Consider the following 24,182-nt stretch of genomic DNA (forward strand, 5'->3'; position numbering starts at 1 on the left):
AGTAGTATGGCAGCATGGTGGCGTAGTGGTTAGCGCTCTCGCATTGCAGCGCTGGGTTCCCGGTTTGAATCCCAGCCAGGTCAACATCTGCAAGGAGTTTGTATGTTCTCCCTTTGTCTGTGTGGGTTTCCTTCAGGCACTCTGGTTTCCTCCCACATCCCAATACCATACGATACAGATAAGTTAATTGACTTCCCCCTAAAAATTGGCCCTAGACTACGATACATACATACACATATGACTATGGTAGGGATTCGATTGTGAGCCCCTCTGTGGGACAGTTAGTGACAAGACAATACATGTTGCGTAATATGTTGGCGCTAAATAATTAGTATCAGTATAAAGTAGCCAGGTCTATAGGTGTCCCCAATATAGACATACTATAGGTGTCCCCAGTATAGATAGCCAAGTCTATAGGTATCCCCAGTTTAGGTAGTAGTCAGGGGCGTAACTAGAAATCACTGGGCCCCCTTGCAAAAATTTGGATGGGGCCCCCCAGTAGGTGCCAAATAATCGTAATGGGGCAGCGTTTCACTATAAAATAATTGTAATGGGGCAGCATTTCACCATAAAATCGTAATGCAGCAATGTTTCACCATAAAATAATCGCAATGAGTGCAACATTTCACCATAAAATAAACGTAATGAGTGCAACATTTCAGCAGAAAATAAATGCAATGAGTGCAACATTCCAGCAGAAAATAAACGCAATGAGTGCAACATTTTAGCAGAAAATAAACGCAATGAGTACAACATTTCAGCAACATGCACCAGATAATAATCATACATTGGGCAGCATTTCACCAGAGAATGATTGCAATGAGTGCAGCATTTCACCAGAGAATAATCGCAATGAGTGCAGCATTTCACCAGAGAATAATCGTACAGTGGGCAGCATTTTACCACAAAATAATCGCACCCTAGCTTACATTTCACCATAATATAATCGCACCTTGGGCAGCATTTCATCATAAAATAATCGTACAGTGGGCAGCATTTCACCAGAAAATAATCGCAACTTAGGCAGCATTTCAGCAGAAAAATCGCACAGAGGGCTGCATAACACCACAATAATAGGTGTTAATAATAGTAACATAATAATAACATAATAGGTGTCCCCAGTTTAGGTAGTAGGTATATAGGTGTCCCCCAGTTTAGGAAAAAGTTATATAGGTGTCCCCCCAGTTTAGGAAGGTGGTATATAGGTGTCCCCCAGTTTAGGTAGTATATATAAATATATATATATATATATATATATATCTGTATGTATGTGTGTGACCCAATTTAGGAAGTCGGTATGTAGGTGTCCCCCAGTTTAGGTAGTAGGTATGTAGGTGTCTCCCAGTTTAGGTAATAGGTATGTAGGTGTCCCCCAGTTTAGGTAATAGGTATATAGGTGTCCCCCAGTTTAGGTAGTAGGTATATAGGTGTCCCCCAGTTTAGGTAATAGGTATATAGGTGTCCCCCAGTTAAGGTAATAGGTATATAGGTGTCCCCCAGTTAGGTAATAGGTATATAGGTGTCCCCCAGTTAGGTAGTAGGTATATAGGTGTCCCCCAGTTTAGGAAGTAGATATATAGCTGTCCCCCAGTTTAGGAAGTAGATATATAGCTGTCCCCCAGTTTAGGTAGTAGGTATATAGGTGTCCCCCAGTTTAGGTAGTAGGTATATAGGTGTCCCCCAGTTTAGGTAATAGGTATATAGGTGTTCCCCAGTTAGGTAGTAGGTATATAGGTGTCCCCCAGTTTAGGAAGTAGATATATAGCTGTCCCCCAGTTTAGGAAGTAGATATATAGCTGTCCCCCAGTTTAGGTAGTAGGTATATAGGTGTCCCCCAGTTTAGGTAGTAGGTATATAGGTGTCCCCCGGTTTAGGTAATAGGTATATAGGTGCCCCCCAGTTAGGTAATAGGTATATAGGTGTCCCCCAGTTAAGGTAATAGGTATATAGGTGTCCCCCAGTTAGATAATAGGTATATAAGTGTCCCCCAGTTAGGTAGTAGGTATATAGGTGTCCCCCAGTTTAGGAAGTAGATTATATGTTGTTATATGCTACAGGGATCCAGTGAAGCTTGATAAATTTGACCCCAACACCTCAAGCAACTTGTTGCTCTGCTGAGGGTCATTATTTCCATATCTGGTGGCAATGCTCTATTCTTCGCCCCTTTTGGCAAAGAGAATTCGATCTTCATGAAATTCTCTACTGTCAATCCATGTCTTGTACTCCAGAGATTGGATTGCTATCCATCATCCCAGGCTCTCCAGCTAAGGCCAAAAAGCCTATTTGTAGATATCTTCGTATGTGTGCCCGACTACTCATAGCCAGACACTGGAGAAAACAGACTGCTCCCTCCCTAGCAGAGTTCATCTCTCAAGTTAATCACATTAAGCGAATGGGTGATCTAATGCTGTCTGCTCAGGATAAATATGATGTATTTACACTCAGATGGGCGGTGTGGATTGATTTCTGTGAATCTGATGCTCTTCCCTCCTTTTTGGCCTAGCAATGCCAGAATCTATAGCTTGTTACCATTTTTCTTAGAACAACTGAAGAAAAATGGAGCGCGCCATAATGCATAATGAGTTAAAATCGCATATCAGCGGACAGCCAGCCTGACGTCCCACGCTTACTGAATTTAGTCACGCCCACTCCTCAGCGTACCGGAGCCCAGGACATCGGAATCCGCGCTGCTGGCCACAGTGCGTCATCCGCCATCACTGAGGCTGTCCGCTGATATGCGATTTTAACTCCAATGTTTGTGAGTATAACTTTTAAGTGTCAATAAAATACCCCTATAACGTTTAAAGCACTATGGCGCGCTCCATTTTTCTTCAGTTGTTCTGCTAACCACCCTACCCGGAGCGCTGCAGTGCAGAATATTTAAAGGGGGAACCACCTTTGACTGTGCGACCTTCTGACTGGAGCGCAGGATACCTTTGTGTGTTTGTGGAAGTCTACCATTTTTCTTAGCAGGTCAAAGGTTCTTCTTTATTTTTCCCTCCACACCTGATTCCCTCTCTCCCCTTCTCATACAACCACAACCATAGCCATTATAAGGTCCTGACCCCCAGGGACTTTTCTCTAGATGAATTCTAGCTGGATCCCTCCTATGTCGAGATATAGCTGTTGCCGCAGCATCCACGATTTTGCTGCAACCATGAACATTAAGCCTTGTCCATTATGGTTCATTTTCTGAACGTATTGTCTGCCTTTATACAACATTAATTACGACATGTGTGTCTTCCCTTGTACCTTCCCCTTTCCCTGTATCCCTTCCTCCCCCTCCCCTCCTTTCTTCCCTAATTTTACCCCAAGCCCCCCCCCCCCCCCCACACACACACCTTTTTTTTTCTACTAAAATTTGATAAGGAGTGTATAGCTGCAGAGTGGTATATACATATTGCAGACTTCTTGTTCTGTACAATATGGGTGAAAGAGGCGCCCTAGTGTATATAAAATTCTTTAAAAACAAATAAAAACAAAAGAAAGGGAGGTAGCTTACCTCAAATAACAAAATCTTTCTAACAACAAAAGATTTTTATTATCACGCATAGGCAACGCGTTTCGTGGGTCTAAGCCGCTTCCTCAGGCCAATAACAGTGCCAAATGAAAAAAACCTGATTAGCTTAGGGAGCCTCTAGTGCCTCCAGCTCACCCAGAACGGGGTTCTCAGTGTGAGCACAGCAAGGCATGACCACGGGGCCCCCTTCAGATGCAGGGCCTGGCGTGACCACCCCACTTGTCCCCCCCAAAGGCTACCTCTAGTGCCATTTATCAATAGAGATGTCGCGAGCTTAGAATTTTCCATTTGCGAACAGCGAACGTGAACTTCCATAGACTTCAATGGGCAGGCAAATTTTAAAACCTACAAAGACTGTTTCTGGCCACAAAAGTGATGAAAAAGTAGTTTAAGGGGTCTAACACCTGTACTGTGGCATGCCAGAGGGGGATCCATGGCAAAAGTCTCACCAAAAATTACAGAGTTGTCACAAAGTTGGGTTTTAATCCCTAAAGGGCATAAATCACATTAAGCACAGCTCTGGGTGTCAGTGGGCTGTGGAGTGTCTTACACAGAGAAATGCAATAGTACTATCAGAATACAGTGAAATAATAATGCACTGGAGTGGTTTTATGCCTGCAACTTAATGAGGCAACAGCAGTAGTGTGCACACAGCTCTGGGTGTCAGTGGGCTGTGGAGTGTACTGTACAAAAAAACCACAGGAGACCCGTGTGCTAGCCCTCTAAAGGCTGTTAGGGATGCTTTCACAGCAAGTGAGGAACAAGAACACAGGCCTAGCTAATACTTTCCCTACCTATGCTTCAAGTTTGACCCTGCTCTCACTAACAGTCAGCAGCCAACAGCCAGCAGAGAATTAATCCAACATGGCCACTGCAACTGCTTTTTGATAGGGAGGTGGGGAGTTCAGGAGGGGGTTGCTAGCTGACTGGCTGCCATGTGTCTGCTGACTGTGAGGTAATGGGACAAAGTGTAGCTTAATGATAATGTATAGGGGGCAAATCGAATATGCCAAATGTTTGCTGTTCGCCGCGAATGCGGATAACAGGTGTTCACAGAATACTGCTCGCCAGCAAACAGTTTGGGCCATTTCTATTTATCAATTGGCAAAAACACTTTTCACAGAAAATAACAGGAAGCTTCACATGGCGAGTATTGCCACAACACACCCTTGTGGGTAACGCACTTTACATAAGGTGTCTACCACTATAGTTGATAGTCTGCTTGCCCACATGGGTCCAATCAGGGTGCTTGAGTTCAGTTCAGATTCCCCCCAGACTGTATGTTTACTTATTATTTAAATATTTTCTGATGGGATATGATATCAAAATAATCTTTACTGACTTTATTACATATCGTGACATTTGTGTTGATTATTACACATACCTCTTTAAAAGGATAGATCTTGTTTGAAAGGGTTTGTAGTTTTGCCCCATTCTAGAGGAATCAAAACTTCTTGGGGTTAGATGTACTTTAGGTCTCTGTGGCTGGGTGGTGTGATGGTTAAGGGCTCTGCCTCTGACACAGGAGATCAGGGTTTGAATCTCAGCTCTGCCTGTTCAGTAAGCCAGCACCTATTCAGTAGGAGACCTTAGGCAAGTTTCCCTAACACTGCTGCTGCCTATAGAGCGTGCCCTAGTGGCTGCAGCTCTGGTGCTTTGAGTCGGCCAGGAGAAAAGCGCGATAGAAAAGTTATTTGTCTTGTCTTGTACCTGTTTGTGTTTGTTCTAGACTATTTTATTCTGATCCCATTTTTGTTCTATTTTTTCAGCGTCATCGTCTCCATCTCTACAACAATGCAAAACTGGAGTGAAATCTCCATTTCCCAGTGGCTTTGTTTTCCAGGACAAGTGGAGACCCATCTTCTGTAACATGGCAAACTTCACACTCAAAGAACAAATGTACAAATGTTTGGATGACAAAATGATCTATCTGATGGGAGACTCAACCTTAAGGCAGTGGTATGTGTATCTACTGAAAACCTTACCAGGTAATAATTAGCATTAATTACAGGCACTCAAATACATACATTATAGAATAAATCACAGCTATGTCGGAAATCTCATACCAAGGATGCAACATATATGCACATGTGGAAGAGCTGCCCTGTAAGATTGAAACTATCTTAATAGGAATCCACCTATCCATTACCTAATAGATAAGAATGTGGATCTTTCTGGCTTAACACCAATAGGTAAAAGGTACCCAACACATACTCTGATCAGTTTGGGCTCAATGATAGCAAAGCAATCGTTAGCTAGGATGGGGGGGGGGGGGGATCCCTCTATAGCGACGGTAGCAGAAGGGCAAATGGAAATGACTAAATTCCTCTAAATGGAAACTGCCCAAGATCCCGAGAAGGGACGAGGCCAAATAAACTTTTAATTAGTGCTTATCCAAGATGAGTAGATGAACTTAATGGAAGTGTTTAGATCGGTATGAAAAAGGGTTCATAAGGGGAGATTGATGATGGGTGGTTTTAATATGGATGGGTGGTGTGGATGTGATTATGGATTGTTTTAATGCATGTCGATCAGGAAAGAAGAGAGATGGATGCGGAATGACCAGGTTTTTAGCTAGCTGGTGGAGGTTGGAGACTATTCTCTTACCTTCAGTTGCCCACTTTTCTTCTCTGTTAATATTTTATTTTTCTTAGGTTACAAACAATATAAATAAGCCAATTACGGTACAATTTAAAATTAGACAATTGCAGCGCTCCTCTGTAGTACAAATAATGTGATTAGGCTGCTAGGAGAGATAGTAAGCAAACACCCACAGTCTTACTAAAATAGGAGAAATATATAAATACATGGACTCCTGCGCACTATGCAAAGATAAATTCTTCACTTGATTAGAATAAAATCAATTAAATGAATAAAATTCACAGTAAAAAAAATGCTCAAAATGCCTCTACCAAACATTAGAAAACACACCCTTAGCGGTCTAGCAACATATCCTGCGAGCAATCTCACACCTCATCCACACCACCATACACACTGCGAGATCTCGCACAGATAATTGGACAGATCACAGGGATCGCTCCTGCAATGTTCCTGTAGATAGAGCCTCCTTCTAACTCCTAAATCAAGATAAAATGTATACAAACCAATATCCATACGTAGATAGCATAAGACATCGAAATCCACTTGTATTTCGGAAGTCCTAAATCGGTTTCATATCTTGCACAGTTTATATAGAGCAGCACAATAGCGGCATTCAATAGAAGGAGTCTATCTCCTGGTACTCACGGCTCCACTTGATTAGCGTGTCTTTCAGTCCATTTCGCCTTGCTCCATCAATCAAAAAATGTCCTAGTGGAGCTGCACCATCTGTACGTGGGCTGGGGAGATGGAGAGATTAGATTCAGACCTACTTGACAGCTGCGGAGCCCCGGCCCCCGGCCAGCAGCTTCCGCAGTCAGGAGTATAACAGTAGATTCGGTCTATTGCTGTACTTGCTGTCCACAAAAAGACCCGGAAGTTGCACTGTGTGATGTCACGATGCCAACTACCAATCATGCCTATGCATTTCAAGAGGGACACACCTCTCTTCACCAGGGCATTGCGATTTGCTGTCGTTCTCCACTCTGCCTCCCTCCTTAATTTGTTGCTCCTGCTGTCAATCATTAAAGGCAAACAATTATATGCTTAAAATAATTCCAAATCTGTGTGCAGTGTATGGGCAGCCATTAGATCCCTTTCTGATCAGATTCGATCAGAGAGGGATCTATCTATTGGTCAATCTGGTGGCACTTTGCACATGTTTGCACGCGGCACTTTGCACGTGGCACTTTGCACGTGTATGCACTTGGCACTTTGCACGTGACACTTTGCACGTGGCACTTTGCACGTGTTTGCACTTGGCACTTTGCACGTGGCACTTTGCACTTTGGACTTTGGACACAATGCGGGCTGCACTACCGCTGTCTGGAACCTATGCCTGATGTTAATTGACAGACATTTTTTTTTTGGGGGGGGGGGGGGATTTTAAGTCCCCAGATCATAGATTAGTGTTCCCCTTTGCAAAATAATGATGATACAGTACATGCCTCATTGACCCTAAAAACCCTTTTTAAAGCAATTTAAAGGGCACTTCCAGTTTTTCTATCCAGATATCCGAATCCGGCCAGATACACAGGGTACTGGGGTCAGATATCCGACCCGAATTTGGATTGGAAAATATTTGATCCAGATATCCGACTCGGATCGGATAGAGGGGTATCCGGATCCGAATTGGTTCCAGATAGTGAAAAATGGTATCCGAGCAGCACTGATTACATATAAAGCTTTTGATTAAAAATTCTTTATCCATCTGACATTTTATAAACGTCACAGTAAAGTACCATAACCATAATATGATGTTTGCTGTCATTGCTAATTTCAAAATAAGATATTGTTCCCAAAACAAAGAAAGACATGGCAACATTGCTCTGCCTGGAACTGTTATCTTCTCCATAAAAGTATAAACAATTTCCCTTAGCTTAATTTCAAATATATTCTGAAGATTTTGCTATTGGCACTTGTTTAAGGAATAACTCTAGCTAGCATATAACTGACACTAATTCTTGAAATACACACATATCTTTTGCCAAGCTTATCTGAATAATCATCGTTAACTAAAAACAATATAGAAGGCATGGGGTTTCAATGGGGTTATAACAGTAATCTAACAAGCCCGCCCGCGCATGTGCAGTAAGTTGGAGCCGTGGGCTTCTTGCTTCTGTGCATGCGGCGTTAGATATAAAAAAAAGCAGCGTTAGATATAAAAGGTAAAATGAAAGTCTATGGACTTTCATTTTACCTTAGAAAACACTAACTTCGGCTTTGGCGTTAAAACGCCGAAAAAGCCCTCTAGTGTGAAAGGGCCCTTAGGCTTCCTTCTCTTAGGGCTCTTTCACACTAAGACGTTGCGTTTGATGCAACATTAAGGTCGCATAACGTGTCCCTAACGCAACGCATGTTAGCTTAGAAGTTGGACGTTACATTGAACTGCGTTATGCGTCTCTTGATGCGTACGTGATGCGTACTTTTTGACGCATACGGATCGAATGAAAACGGTGCATGCGGCACATTTAAAGAAAACAAAAACAAATATTACTGAGCATGTGCAAACAGTCGAACGCAGCCGAATACGAGTATAACGCACAGCATGCTGCACTTTCATTTAACGTGCAGCGTTATACTCCGATGCAACGTGGGCACTGTGAACAGCCCATTGATTTGTCATCACTGTCAGTTGTTCTGCGATAGGGGCTGCTGTAACGTGCGGCTGTAACGTCGCACTGTGAAAGCAGCCTTAAAGAGAACCCGAGGTGGCATTGTATTACGTTAGTGGGGCACAGAGGCTGGTTGGGCACACTAACACCAGCCTCTGTTGCCCCATCGTGTGTCTCAAAGACCCCCCTGCTCGCCGCTATACTCCCCGCAGTGCTGGCGACACGCAGCGTGTCGCCAGCACAATGTTTACTCTAGCGCTGTCTGTCAGCGCCGCTCCCCCGCCTCCTCCGCATCGCCGCTACCCGCCCCCGTCCCTTCCCTCCAATCAGCGGAAGGGAAGGCACGAGGGCGGGTAGCGGCGATGCGGAGGAGGCGGCGGAGCGGCGCTGACAGACAGCACTAGAGTAAACATTGTGCTGGCGACACGCTGCATGTCGCCAGCACTGCGGGGGTATAGCGGCGAGCAGGGGGGTCTTTGAGACACACGATGGGGCAACAGAGGCTGGTGTTAGTGTGACCAACCAGCCTCTGTGCCCCACTAACGTAATACAATGCCACCTCGGGTTCTCTTTAAAGTGGTATAAAACCCTGACATAATATTCAATAAAAATATGTTTTCCTACTTTTTATATGCCATACAGTTATCATATTTGCTTTTGCGCATAAGTATTAGTATTCTTTTAGAAATTATACATTCCCAAAGTACACTTTTTTTGCTCTGAAAGCTGACGTTGCATTTTAGTTATAACTCCTTTATTCATGTTCTAACAAGGAGAAATGCTTTCTAAATTGTCTGACTTTGTTCAGGGGACCCGGCAGTGTCAGAGAAGTGTTTATTTACATTCCTCACTTGATACAATTAAACACAAGATAACATTATCTACAACTTTGGATGCATCCAGCTTTGCTGGCAGGGAAGCTTCTAATGGTGGCCATACACTAAAGGTGCCCAGACACCTAATGATTTTGCCGCCGATATACAGCAGATTCGATCACTGTGATCGAATCTGCTGTGAAATCGTTGCGTAAACACTGACAGAACGATCAATTTCCATCCAAAATCAATCGTTCCCATCGATTCCCGTCGATCCGTCCATGCGGAAGATTATTCTCGATCGCCGGCGGGTCAGGAGTGCGTCGATAGCGGCGTTCGAGTGCCCGACGACCGACGCAATACAGCTGCAATACATTACTTGATCCGGCCGGCGCATATTCACCCGGTCACCGCTGCTCCGTCTCGCGCTGGGCTCCGGATCCAGCAGGCTTCACTTCATCCTGTCCTGACAGGAAGTTTAAACAGTAGAGGGCGCTCTACTGTTCAAACTTCCCCCAGACAGGAAGAAGTGAAGCCTGCCGGACCCGGAGACCAGTGCAGAGAAGAAGACATCGGAGACTGGGAGAGTCGCGCCGGCGGAGCAGGTAATGTATGCGGGCGAGCGGGCGCGGGGAGGGCAGCGGCAGCACCACCACCACCACAGATTGTGATCGGTTTCATGCTGAAATCGATTCACAATCTGTTTGCAGTAAAGGCAGCCATACAATCCCTCTCTGATCAGATTCGATCAGAGAGGGATCTATCTGTTGGTCGATCTGATGGCAAATCGACCAGTGTATGGCTACCTTTATAGATTTACAGCAGATTCGACCATCAGATAGATTTCTGTCATATGCCTGTCAAGTCCAATCTGACAGGAATCTATCTGATGTGTGCCACACACCAGTGATGCTCGGATACCCCTTTTTATTATTCGAGTTAGGTCGAATTCGAATAGTAAATTATTCGAGTTCGGTCGAATATTCGATTCGAATATTTTTTACTATTCGATTCGACCTCGGAATTCGAGCTCACTATTCGAGTCGGTATTCGAGCTCATTATTCGAGCTGACTATTCGAATTGGCCTTAAATAGCTTCCAACACTTGTTTTGGGGGTGAATGATGCAAGAAACATCTTTTTTTCCAAGTAACAACAGCAAGTAATTATGTGGGGATGTTCTTTTAAAAAAAAAAAAAAAAAAAGGTGGAAAGAGAAGTTGTGTCCAAAATTCTGTTCAGTACTGTATATACTTCTTCTTCTTCTTCTTCTTCTTCTATATCTTCTTCTTCTATATCTTCTTCGATATTTTCTTCTTCTATATCTTCTTCTTCTACTTCTTCTTCTTCTATATCTTCTTCTTCTTCTTCTTCTTCTTCTATATCTTCTTCTTCTTCTTCTTCTTTTTCTATATCTTCTTCTTCCTCTTCTTCTTCTTCTTCTTCATCTTCTTCTTCATCTTCTTCTTCTTCTTCTTCATCTTCTTCTTCATCTTCTTCTTCTAATTCATCTTCTTCTTCTTCATCTTCTTTTTCTATATCTTCTTTTTCTATATCTTCTTCTTTTTCAATATCTTCTTCTTCTTCTTCTTCTTTTTCTATATCTTCTTCTTCTTCTATATCGTCTTCTTCTTCTTCACTTATTTCTCTTCTATATTTTTTTTTAAAGAAATGCAGCTATTTTTGCGCGTAATAAAAAACTGGTGGTGCATGATGGAAGCGCCATTGTATGTGCTCCCTGGCAGTGGAAACACACAGGCAGCAGGAGGTAAATTCAGCAGCAGCAGCAGGAGGAGGATGATTGTGTGGCAGCAGGCAGTCAATGAGGCAGGCAGCGAGACATAATAGGCTGTGGTACCTAGCGGTGGTACCAGGCCATAAATACACAGCATGAGGTTCCAGACAGCGGTCGTGAAGCCCACATCGTGTCCAATACACAACTGGGACAACACAGTTTTCAACCCGGACACCTCTAAAAATAATATCATAAAGTATTAAAAAGTATATATTTTTTTTTGTATTTTTAAAGAAATGCAGCTATTTTTGAGCGTAATAAATAGCTGGTGGCGCATGGTGGAAGCGCCATTGTATGTGCTCCCTGGCAGTGGAAACACACAGACAGCAGGAGGTAAATTCAGCAGCAGCAGCAGGAGGAGGATGATTGTGTGGCAGCAGGCAGTCAATGAGGCAGGCAGCGAGACATAATAGGCTGTGGTACCTAGCGGTGGTACCAGGCCGTAAATACACAGCATGAGGTTCCAGACAGCGGTCATGAAGCCCACATCGTGTCCAATACACAACTGGGACAACACAGTTTTCAACCAGGACACCTCTAAAAATAATATCACAAAGTATTAAAAAGTATATATATATATTTTTTTTTTAAAGAAATGCAGCTATTTTTGAGCGTAATAAATAGCTGGTGGCGCATGGTGGAAGCGCCATTGTATGTGCTCCCTGGCAGTGGAAACATACAGACAGCAGGAGGTAAATTCAGCAGCAGCAGCAGGAGGAGGATGATTGTGTGGCAGCAGGCAGTCAATGAGGCAGGCAGCGAGACATAATAGGCTGTGGTACCTAGCGGTGGCACCAGCCCATAAATACACAACAGGAGGTCCCAGACAGCGGTCGTGCAGCCCACATCGTGTCCAATACACAACTGGGACAACACAGTTTTCAACCCGGGCACCTCAGAAAAATTAAACCTTTTTTTTTTAATGTTTTTTTTTTTTTTTTACAGCAAATTACACAGATAGCTATTGTTGGACGTAATAGCTGGTGGCAGAGTGGCAGCAGAAGGTAAATCTGTGTACCCTGGCAGTGGGAAACACAGACAGACAGCAGCAGCAGCAGCAGGAGGAATGGAGGAGTAGTGTGAGTGTGGCAGCAGGCAGGCAGCGTGACATAATAGCCCTGGTACCTAGCGGTGATACCAGGGCTGTAAATAAACACAACAGGAGGTCCTAGACAGCGGTCATGCAGCCCACATCGTGTCCAATACACAACTGGGACAACACAGTTTTCAACCCGGGCACCTCAGAAAAATTAAACCTTTTTTTTTAATGTTTTTTTTTACAGCAAATTACTCAGATATAGCTAATATTGTTGGACATAATAGCTGGTGGCAGAGTGGCAGCAGAAGGTAAATCTGTGTACCCTGGCAGTGGGAAACACAGACCGACAGCAGCAGCAGCAGGAGGAATGGAGGAGTAGTGTGAGTGTGGCGGCAGGCAGGCAGCGTGACATAATAGCCCTGGTACCTAGCGGTGATACCAGGGCTGTAAATAAACACAACAGGAGGTCCCAGACAGCGGTCGTGCAGCCCACATCGTGTCCAATACACAACTGGGACAACACAGTTTTCAACCCGGGCACCTCAGAAAAATTAAACCTTTTTTTTTTTATTGGGTTTTTTTTTTTAAGGCAAATTTAACAGATAGCTATTGTTGGACGTAATAGCTGGTGGCAGAGTGGCAGCAGAAGGTAAATCTGTGTACCCTGGCAGTGGGAAACACAGACAGACAGCAGCAGCAGGAGGAATGGAGGAGTAGTGTGAGTGTGGCAGCAGGTAGGCAGCGTGACATAATAGCCCTGGTACCTAGCGGTGATACCAGGGCTGTAAATAAACACAACAGGCGGTCCCAGACAGCGGTCGTGCAGCCCACATCGTGTCCAATACACAACTGGGACAACACAGTTTTCAACCCGGGCACCTCAGAAAAATTAAACCTTTTTTTTTAATTGGTTTATGTATTTATTTATTTTTTAAGGCAAATTACACAGATAGCTATTGTTGGACGTAATAGCTGGTGACAGAGTGGCAGCAGAAGGTAAATCTGTGTACCCTGGCAGTGGGAAACACAGACAGACAGCAGAAGGGCAGTACACAGCAGCCCACTGTAGGTATAAAATGTGTGGCTACAGGCGACGTAATAGTCAAACTGAACCAGGCTGGCTTAGTGAGCAGAAGCCAGGAGGTGGTAAAGGGTGGTAAGGCATATTAACGATGGTTCCGGCAGCCAGTTCATGTCCCCCTCTCGCCGACAACAGGGGCCAGGAACTCACCTTCCACCCACGCCTGGTTCATCTTGAGAAACGTCAGTCTGTCCACAGACTTGTGAGACAGACGTGAGCGTTTCTCGGTGACCATGCCACCAGCTGCACTGAAGCAGCGCTCGGACAGCACACTGGAAGGGGGACAGGACAGCATTTCCAGAGCATACTGCGCCAGCTCGCTCCAGATCTCCAGGCGCTTGACCCAATACTCCATGGGATCAACAGGGGCATCGCTGTCAAGCCCGCTGTAGGACCCCATGTAGTCAGCCACCATGCGGGTCAGGCGCTGGCTGTGACCGGAGGAGGATGCTGCTGCATGCACCTCCTCTCTAGTCACTGCTGGAGCCTCTACAGTCCTGTAGAGCTCGTTGCTGAGAGACAGCAGGTCTGTGGGGTGCTTGCTGCTGGATGCAGGCACCTGCTGCTGCCTCTGTGCTGGCTGGACAGTGGGGGTGGAAGGCTGGGGGAAGGCTTCCTCCAAGCGCTCAACAAGGGCCTGCTGCAAGCTCCTTAATTGCTGCGCTTGGTCTCCTCCTGACGGAACTGGCTCAACTTCCCCTTGAGGCGCGGGTCCAACATCATGCTGATCCAGATGTCCTCCCTCTGCTTCATCTGGATCACCCTGGGGTCCTTGCGCAGGCACGTCAGCATGTGCGCTGCCATTGGGAAGAGTTGGGCCACGTGTGCTGGCACATCGACGGCAGTGCTGTCCTCATCCTCCTCCTCTGCCGCCTCATCCTCTCTCCACCCCCGCACCAATTCAGCTGCCCTGTGCTGATCCCCCTCATCAGCAGCAAGGTCAGGGACCTCCACCAAGTTCTCCTCCCCCTCAGAGGTGGACTGTGCAGCTGCATGCCGCTCCTGCTGGGCCAAGGCTGCCGCTCCCTGTTCCAGCAAAGCATTTGAGGGCCCTGTTCAGCAGACAAACCAGGGGCACCCACTCGCAGCTGCCAGTCTGGGGCTGCACAAGCAAGCAGCGCACGCATGTCGCTCCCCTCCTGCATGAGCGTGTACGGCAGGAGTTGGGAGCACATGGCCCGTGCCAGCAAGCCGTTCAGCTGCCGCACGCGACGGCTGCTGGGAGGCAGAGCCCTAACCACCCCCTGGAAGGACTCGCTCAAAAGGCTCTGGCGTCGCCTTTTGCTAGCACGGGAATCAGCGGAGACAGCAGAGGAGGCCACTGAGGACTGGCTGCCAGAACAGGCCTCAGTGTCGGTGGCAGGAGTTGCAGAGGGGGGAGGAGCAGTGCGTTTCTGCACTCCTGCTGGTGGTGCTGGAGGAGCAGGAGGGCGGGTGGCTGCTGTTGCTGCTGCTGCTGTTGAAGGCTGTGCAGTGATGGGTGTGGTGCCACTGCCAGCACCAGATGCCTTCAGCCTCTGGAACTCCTCATGCTGGTGGTAATGTTTAGCAGCAAGATGGTTGATAAGAGAGCTGGTGCTGAACTTTAAGGGGTCTGCACCTCTGCTCAACTTCCGCTGACAGTGGTTGCAAGTGGCGTACTTGCTGTAAACTGTGGGCATGGTGAAAAATTGCCAGATTGGTGACATGAAAACCCCCTACGGCCTGGAGCCGCTGCTGCCTGTCTCCCTGTGGTGGTTGGGGGGGGGGGGGGGGGCTTGGGTGCGGCTGGTGGTGGTACTGGCAGATGCTGCTGCTGCTGCAGCTGAGCCTGAGACACCAGCAGGCTGTGGGACCTGCCTACGGCTGCCAATGGTTGCAATGATGCGCCTCCTTGCAAGGCCCACAAGCGCATCCTCCTCCTCCTCCTCAGAGCTGCTGATGATGACATCCCCAGGTGCTGGTGGTGGCACCCAGTCTTTGTCCGTCGCCCTGTCATCATCATCATCATCATCCTCCCCCTCCTGAAACATGTCCTGCTGGGATGAGGACCCCCCAAACTCCTCTCCTGATGCATGGATGGGCTGCTTGACTGTCGCCACAGTCTTGCTGTCCAATCCCTCCTCCCCCAAAGTGCCCATCAGCATCTCCTCCTCAAAATCGCCAACAACAGCAAACAATTGACTCATGATGCCTGGGGTCAAAAGACTGCTGAATGACAGGTCGCCAACTGACGGTGAACTGGCCTCCTCCCCAGGCCCTGCTGGGCAGCTGCTGCGAACAGGGGTGGTGGTGGTGGTGAGGGTGGAGGCCTCGGATGCAGAGCTGATGGCTGGCTGCTCATCCTCCGTCATCAGTTGCACCACAGTGGCTGCATCCTTTTCCTCAATGGGACATTTCCGACCCTGCTGGAGGAAAATAGGAGCAGGTACTACACGCTGCTGCTGCTGTGTCTCTGCAGCGTGAGTTGCAGATGCTCCTGCTGGGCGCCCAAGGCATCCATGGCCATTGGCTATAGGCGGAATGTTAGCCACTGACGCAGCTGCTGCTGCTGCAGAACTGTGCATGGTGGCGCGGCTTGCCACAATGCTGCTCCCTCTCCTCCTGATTCCCTTGCTGCCCTTCCCCTTGCCCAAACCGCGCTGGCTGCCACTTCCAGACATCTTAGATGTTTTGGGCGTAAACAAAAAAGTTTTTTAAAAGGGCGGGTGTAAAAGTGGGGTACTTTAATGGAGTGGGTTGGTGGGTGAGGTGACACTAGTCACTAAGTGATTAGATCGCTAAGTGATTACTAGTTCAGTACAAATACAAAATACAATAATCAGTAAGTGTGAACAGTGAACAGTGAGTGTGTCCCCTAGTACACTAACTAGAAAATACAATAATCAGTAGTAATCAGATTCAGTAGAAGGAAATAGAGTGTGTGTACACTACAGACAGTGCACGCACACACACACGCAGGAGCTAGCCTATGAACAGTGACTGAGTGTCCCTAGTACAGTAAGTACAACTAGAAAATACAATAATCAGATTCAGTAGTAATCAGATGATTCAGTAGAAGGGAATACTGTGTACTGTGTACACTACAGACAGTGCACGCACACACACACGCAGGAGCTATGAACAGTAACAGTGAGTGTCCCTAGTACAGTAGTATAACTACAAAATACAATAATCACTCAGTAGTAAAGGACAAGACAGGGTAGAATACACAGCAGAAACACTGGTATAGATGAGAAATAAACAGAGGACAGGAGGACAGCTGCCCACACAGGCAAGGCCCTGAGGCCGAAAGCTCTAAGCTTGCCTGCAGCAGCAGCTGTCTCTATGTAACACACAAGCTACTAACTAAAATACAATCTCTATCTAGCTAACAACAATATAGGTGTATAGAGCAGGTGTATGTGAGCAAAAACGCTAGGTGATTGACCACAATAGAGCACTTGCTAAGCCAAAGCACAAAGGAGCAGATCTCTCTCTGTACAAGTCAAGCAAGGACGGAAAAACCGAACATGGCTGCCGCTATTTATAGGGTAGGGGCTGGCCAGGGTCCCCCTCTGTGATTGCCTGCCATCAGAGGGCCTGGGAGCCCTCTGATTGGCTCTAAGGACATCAATCTGGGCTATGACGCTATTCGAGCTCGGTATTCGAGCTCGAATAGCGCTGTTTGCTCGAATAGCGCGAATAGTGAGTGGGCTATGCGAGTTCACTCGAATAGCCCATTCGAATAGCAGCAGCTATTCGAGCTCGAATACCGAGCTCGAATAGCTGAAAAAGAGCTTGAATATTCGAGCTACTTGAAGATTCGAGCTCTGCTGAGCATCCCTGCCACACACTCGGAACAGATTTCCAATAGATTTCAAAATGAAATCTATTGGAAATCTAATATTGGAAATCTATTGATCTAAATATTGGAAATCTATTGATCTAAATATTGGACCATTAGATCCAATGCAACTCTGTGGGCCATCGATCTGCTGCCAGCAGCAGATCGACCTAGATTTTCCATTCCTGTCAGATAGATTAAATCGATCGAAATCGGCTGCAAATTGATCGAATGGGGAATTTGGTAGAATTGATTTCTGATCGATGGCGGAAATAGACCAGTTTATGGGCCCCTTAAGTCCTGTGTGTAACCCTTTGAATGCTGTTCTAGCAAAAAAAAATGCTGGTTGTATTTAATATGCTGTAAACAATCTATTAGAGCAAAGAAGAAATGCTGTGTTATATTCCGCTTTAAGGTGAGTATCTGATTTTGATCCCGAGCTGAAGCTCGCTTTAAATATGAGGCATAAAGGAATTCACCTGATAAAGCCATGATTTCCTTACTGTCTGGGAAATGCAGAGCATTTTTTCACAGACTGTCTATTCTCACACCACTACATAAAACAATTAAACAGTATTTCCAGTGCTGAGCCGAAATTACGCATTAGCATAATTACGCATTGTAATTCACTACAAATGCGCCTTAAGCGTTACGTGTAAGGTTACGGTATTACACGTAATTAATTACGCGTAAACCGTAGGTTACGCTATTACGCGTAACAAATTACGCGTAAGACCGTAAACTCCTATTGAAATTACACAGTCTGCCGTAATCGCGTAATATTACGCTCCCGTATAATCTAAAAAAGCCACCGACTTTAAGGGTTAATAGCAAAGCCCCCTTAAGTGCTAAGAGCCTCAAATTTAGAGAATATATTAAGGAGATCAGAAGGAATAAGAGGAGAATTTTTTTTTTCAAAAAGACCTTATAGTTTTTGAGAAAATCGATTTTAAAGTTTCAAAGGAAAATTATATACATTTAAAAACCCGCCGACTTTAACGGTTAATAGCAAAGCCTGCTTAAAATTTAGGAACACCAAATTCCCAGGGTATATTAAGGGGATCACTGGGAATAAGAGGAAAAACATTTTTTCAAAAAGACCTTATAGTTTATATAGCTCAGAGCTCTGTCGGGTCCTTAGCAGACCAATGGGGTTCCTTCAAATCAGAAGGAACCCCATTGGTCTGCTAAGGACCAATGGGGCTCCTTGGAGCCCAAATACAAAGATGCTTAGAGAGCTCTGAGCTATATAGCTCAGAGCTCTGTCGGGTCCGTGCAGGACGCTAAGTTCCGCCGGCTCCCGCTGCCCTCCCCGCCTCTCCCACATGTCACTCACATGTCACCCACATGTGGGTGACAGATGTGGGTGGGGTGAACAGCGGGAGCCGGCGGGGACTTAGCGTCCTGCACGGACGCGTAAGTGTATGCGGCGACTGAGCGGCGAGTGACGTCGGGTGCGGCGTAGTTACAATGTAACAAAGTTGTTACATTGTAATAACTTTGTTACATTGTAACTGATAGAACATTTCCGAGGCTATTGCGAGGGATCATTTATTTAAAGGGACAGGTAAGTATTAATGGTTAATTAAGAATATTAACCACTTCACCACTGAGGGGTTTTACCCCCTGACCACCAGAGCAATTTTCACCTTTCAGCGCTCCTTCCATTCATTCGTCTATAACTTTATTATTACTTATCCCAATGAAATGAACTATATCTTGTTTTTTTCGCCACCAATTAGGCTTTCTTTAGATGGGACATTATGCCAAGAATTATTTTATTTTATAAAATGTGTTTTAATGGGGAAATAGGAAAAAATGTGGGAAAAAATTATTATTTTTCAGTTTTCGGCCATTATAGTTTTTAAATAAAGCATGCTACTGTAATTAAAACCCATGAAATGTATTAACCCATTTGTCCCGGTTATAAAACCATTTAAATTATGTCCCTATCACAATGTTTGGCGACAATATTTTATTTGGAAATAAAGGTGCATTTTTTTCAGTTTTGCATCCATCCCTAATTACAAGCCCGCAGTTTATAAAGTAACAGTGTTATACCCTCTTGACATAAATATTTAAAAAGTTCTGTCCCTAAGGTAACTATTTATGTTTTTTTTTTATTGTATTTTTTTTTTTAATTACAAAAAAAAATAAAAAAAAATTGGGGAGTGTGGGAGGTAATGAGTTAATTTATTGTGTAAATGTAATGTTTGTATATGTAAAATGCTTTTAGGGTGTAGTTTACTATTTGGCCACAAGATGGCCACAGAGTGTTTGTTTACATGCGACGTGTAAGCGTCCAGAAGGACGCTTACAGGAAGCAGTAGGAGGCTGGGAGACTCACAATGATCTCGCTGTTTCTGAAAGAAGCAGCAGATCATTGCGGGGGCTTAGATCAACGAACGGGAATGGATTTTCCCGTTCATTGATCTCCGGGCGAGCGGGCGGCGGCGTGCACGAGCGGCGGGTGCGCACGCACGAGCGGCGGGAGCGCGGACAGCGGCGGTAGCGCGGAAGGTACGGATTTCTCCGTCCCTGGTTTTTTAGGAGGGAAAAAGGGGGCGGAGAAATCCGTACGCGTGGGGGTAAAGTGGTTAAAGGACTTTTTTCGTGGTTATGTTTTTTGTTCAATTAAAATACTTTTTCTAAGTGTTTGTGTGTTTATTTACTTTTAACTCTTAAAGGAAATGGGTAAGAGGTACAAGTACCCCTATACTAATTTCTCCTGGGAGGGCGGTGGGCATCTGGGGGACCCCTTTTTAAAGGGGGCTCCCAGATGCCACCATGAACCCCCCCCAGGAAATCGCGGCCTCCACCTCCACCGCCCATCGGAGGTGGAGAAGAGCCCCTTGTCCTTGGATTGGACAAGGGCTCGGAGGGGGAGGGGAAAGCTTGGCTGCCCCTCCCCTTCCGAGACCCTCCAGTCCATGGACCATGCGGGCTGGTATAGTCAGGGTGCGGAGCCCCACGTGGCCGGTGCTCCGCATTCTGGCTATCCCAGCCTGCATGGGGGACAAGGGGTTAAAAAGGTCTGGGAGGGGGGACCCCACATCGTTTTTTTTTTATATTTCCCACACTCAGAACGAAGTAAGTAAAACTCTTCCCACTTGGGGGAATCTATGAAAATAATACACTATTGTTACCTGTGCAAAAAAACCTGACATTTTCCGCATTTAAAAGACATTTTTGCCCTTGAAACTTAAAAATCGATTTTCTCAAAAACTATAAGGTCTTTTTGAAAAAAAATGTTTTTCCTCTTATTCCCAGTGATCCCCTTAATATACCCTGGGAATTTGGTGTTCCTCATTTTTAAGCAGGCTTTGCTATTAACCGTTAAAGTCGGCAGGTTTTTAAATGTATATATTTTTCCTTTGAAACTTTAAAATCTATTTTTAAAAACTATAAGGTCTTTTTGAAAAAAATTTTTTTTCCTCTTATTCCTTCTGATCTCCCTAATATATTCTCGAAATTTGAGGCTCTCAGCAATTAAGGGGGCTTTGCTATTAACCCTTAAAGTCGGCGGCTACCTAACATTGATCCATGCGTCAACTTTTCCGCTTGGGAGCATTTGCCTTACGCATTAATTGCTAGTAGGAAACTACGCGTAAGGCAATAACGTAACAACCTGCATTACGGTATTCTTACGCGTAATTGCGTAAGGGCCATGCGTAATTACAGACATGAACCGTAGACAAATGTCTACGCCGTAAGCATAATTCCGTAATGCGTAATAGCGCTAAATTATGCGTAATTATCCGTAAGCGTAGTTTTTTCCATTACGCCCAGCACTGAGTATTTCAACAAAGTTAGAGGGGGAAAAAAAGACAAAGCAAAAAAAAAAAAAGAAAAAGAAAAAAAAAAGAATGCAACATTTCTGACAAGTTAGTATTTGTTGGTATGGTTAGTGCGTATGCTCATATCTTCCAAACCTATAGAAAATGCTAATTAAAAATTGTAAATACTGGCAGTAAAGTTATCTGCTGCATAAACTCTAAGGGCCCATTCACACTAGAGTGTTTTGCCGGCGATTTCGGCAAAACGCTCAAGCGCTAGCGCTTCTTAAAGCGCTAGTGCAATAATATCCTATGGGCCTGTTCTCACTTGGGTGATTTGCATTAATCGCCGGCGATTAACGTAAATCGCTAAACGCAAATGTGTAGCCTTCACCATTTTCAGGCAATTTTCCAGTGATCGCGTTTCAGTGCTATTGAAGCGCTAAACGCGATCGCTAAAAAATCACCAAGTGTGAATGGTGATTTTTTGGCGTTAATTACCAAAAATCGCCAGAGCAAAACGCTAGCAAAAGCGATAGCGTTTTGCATTTTATAAGTGTGAATGGGCCCTAATAAGTGAAAATCCCTTTGAAAAGTGTTGGGCATCCAGGAAAACATGAATATAGCAAACCAGGATGCCATCATTCAGATTCAAAATAGTTTTAAGTGATGCGATTTTTTTTTACTTTTCCAACCAGATCTTGCACATTTTGACCTACATCGACCAGAACTGGAGTCTTTGCTTCTATCAGTGGATTTAAAGAGGAACGTCCAACTGCAGTTCAAAAAGCACAGCCATCCAGTTGTCGCAAGCAAGTTTTACTCAGTTAAAGATGATCACTATATAAGTGAACAGATAGACCATCTGTCTGGAGGCACACACTACGTCATTGTCATCTCTCTGGGCCAATATTTCCGATCTTTCCCCCTCCATCTCTTCATCAAAAGAGTTATTAATGTGCACAAAGCTTTGCAACGTCTCTTCTTACGGAGCCCGGATACAAAGGTTATTATCAAAGCAGAAAATACCAGAGAGAGGAATGTAGATGCTGAGAGATTCAGTGACTTCCATGGTTACATTCAGTATCTGATTGTGAAGGACATCTTCAGAGATCTTCCTGTGGGTGTGGTTGATGCTTGGGACATGACCATTGCTTACAATACAGACAATGTCCACCCTCCTGAAAATGTTGTGCAGGACCAAATATATATGTTTTTAACATATATTTGTGGTTCATAATCACCTTTCACTAGAGTATAAAAAACCTAAAAGAAAGTTTCCTGTGAACAATATTCAATATTTACATAAAATGCATCTTATAAAAAAAAAGAAACCCGTTTGAATGAAATTATTTGAATTCATATGTACAGGTAGTCCCCGGTTAACAAACGAGATAAGGACTGTAGGTTTGTTCTTAACCTGAATCTGGTCTTAAAGGGAAGGTTCAGGGAGGGTGGCCTGCGCAGTACAGCCCGGAGGACGTCCGATGACGTCAGCGCGCTGGCGTGGGACGCAGAAGTGCCGGGCCTTGGAGCGCAGAAGAGCCCGACCTGGCAGCGGGCCTGGCCAGGTCGGGTCGGCCACCGGAGACCACCGGGAGCCTGCGGAGCGGCGGCAAGGGCACCTCCTGCCTGCCACGGGCTGGAGGAAGCCCCAGGTAAGTGGAAATTGATTTTTATTTTTTAACCACCCTCCCTGAACCTTCCCTTTAAGTCAGAGCACTGTGCCATCTCTGTCCCCTGTACCTCCTCTGTGCTCCCCTGTGCCTCCAGTGTCCCCCTCTGTGTCACCTCAGCCCTTTGTACCTGCTTATACAAGTTTAAAAGCCATTTTTTCTTTGAATTTTTTAAAATCGATTTTCTCAAAAACTACAAGTCCAATTTGAATTTTTTTTCAGCTTGTTCCCATGGAAACACAGAATCCAGGCCGTTCGTAAGTCGGGGATTACCTGTACGCACCTTAACACTTAAACGAAAAACTATAAACAATTCAACTGGGTTCCTCAGAGCACCATAAATATAACTGCAACCAACATAGATATCAGATAGCTTCTTGCTTCCCACTGCTGATTCAAGGGACTAGCCTGCTGCAGAGCCGGGACAAGGTCCTCTAGCACCCAAGGCTGAAACACCAAAGTGCGCCCCTCCATCCCTTTACCCCAGCCGTCACACACTGATTGATATTAGACTAAGAGGCACCCCAGGGCCCCCAACACCTTAATCTCTAGTTATCTGGCTTGTAGTCACTTCCATGTACCTCTTTTTCTTATTTCTTTCTGCTTCAAACACAATTAGGAATGACAGCTGAATGAATTTTGCGCCCCCTCCTACACTGCGCCCTGAGGCTGGAGCCTCTCCAGCCTATGCCTCGGCCCGGCCCTGGCCTGGTGCCTTCCTGGCTGACACTACTGCTGCTAAGCTGTTGAGGATGGCAACACACTGGCCATAGCATAATTATTTTTTTCAGCTTTTTACACAAATCTGTCTTAAATTAGTTTAAAGAGAATCTGTATTTAAAAAAAATGTAGCATAACAACAGATCATAGATATTTTCCATATTCCTAACTCTGAATTTCACACCTATCTTCAATTGAGGCACTTTATCAGCAGCTCCCCTTCCCTAAAGATTTCCTGGCCTGAATCTTTGCTTTCCTTCTTCGAAAAAGGCTGTCTAACAAATAAAGGAATCTCACCTTGTTATAGACACCTCACGCATCACTACCACCCAAACATACTCAAACACATGTAATCTTGGGCAGTAGCATTAAACTATAAACTAACCATTGAGAAGTCGCAGAAGGCCACGGAACATATCTCCAAATACTCTAAGGCTACTTGCACACTAGGACGTTGCGTTAGGTGCCACGTTAAGGTCGCATAACGTGCACCTAACTCGACGCCTGGTGCTCATCTATGTGGACGTCAGAGTGAGCCGCGTTGTGCAGCTCACTCTGGCGTCCGCGATGCCGTGATGCGTACTCTTGTGTGCATGCGGCATCACGTGGTCCCGCCGGCCAATCACCGCACAGAGCGGCCGCTCCAGGAAGTAAACACTGCACGTCACAACATGCAGTGAATATTAATTAGCCATGTGCCTGGCCGCTCTCTGCTCCTCCCCAACATGACTGCGCATGTGCAGA

General features: G+C 45.3%; 1 protein-coding gene across 1 annotated transcript in view; it reads left to right on the forward strand.

Moving 5' to 3' along the window:
• Nucleotides 1-22,282, forward strand: part of LOC137543594 (NXPE family member 4-like) — a 55,797-nt gene extending 33,515 nt beyond the window's left edge. The window contains exons 4-5 of the mRNA XM_068264694.1: nucleotides 5,290-5,508; nucleotides 21,741-22,282. Coding sequence (XP_068120795.1) covers nucleotides 5,290-5,508; nucleotides 21,741-22,282 — 761 coding nt within the window. The remainder of the gene's footprint in view (nucleotides 1-5,289; nucleotides 5,509-21,740) is intronic.
• Nucleotides 22,283-24,182: the final 1,900 nt, after the last annotated feature.

Source organism: Hyperolius riggenbachi, unplaced genomic scaffold (genome assembly GCF_040937935.1).
Source record: "Hyperolius riggenbachi isolate aHypRig1 unplaced genomic scaffold, aHypRig1.pri scaffold_109, whole genome shotgun sequence".
In the NCBI taxonomy this organism is placed as follows: Eukaryota; Metazoa; Chordata; class Amphibia; order Anura; family Hyperoliidae; genus Hyperolius; species Hyperolius riggenbachi.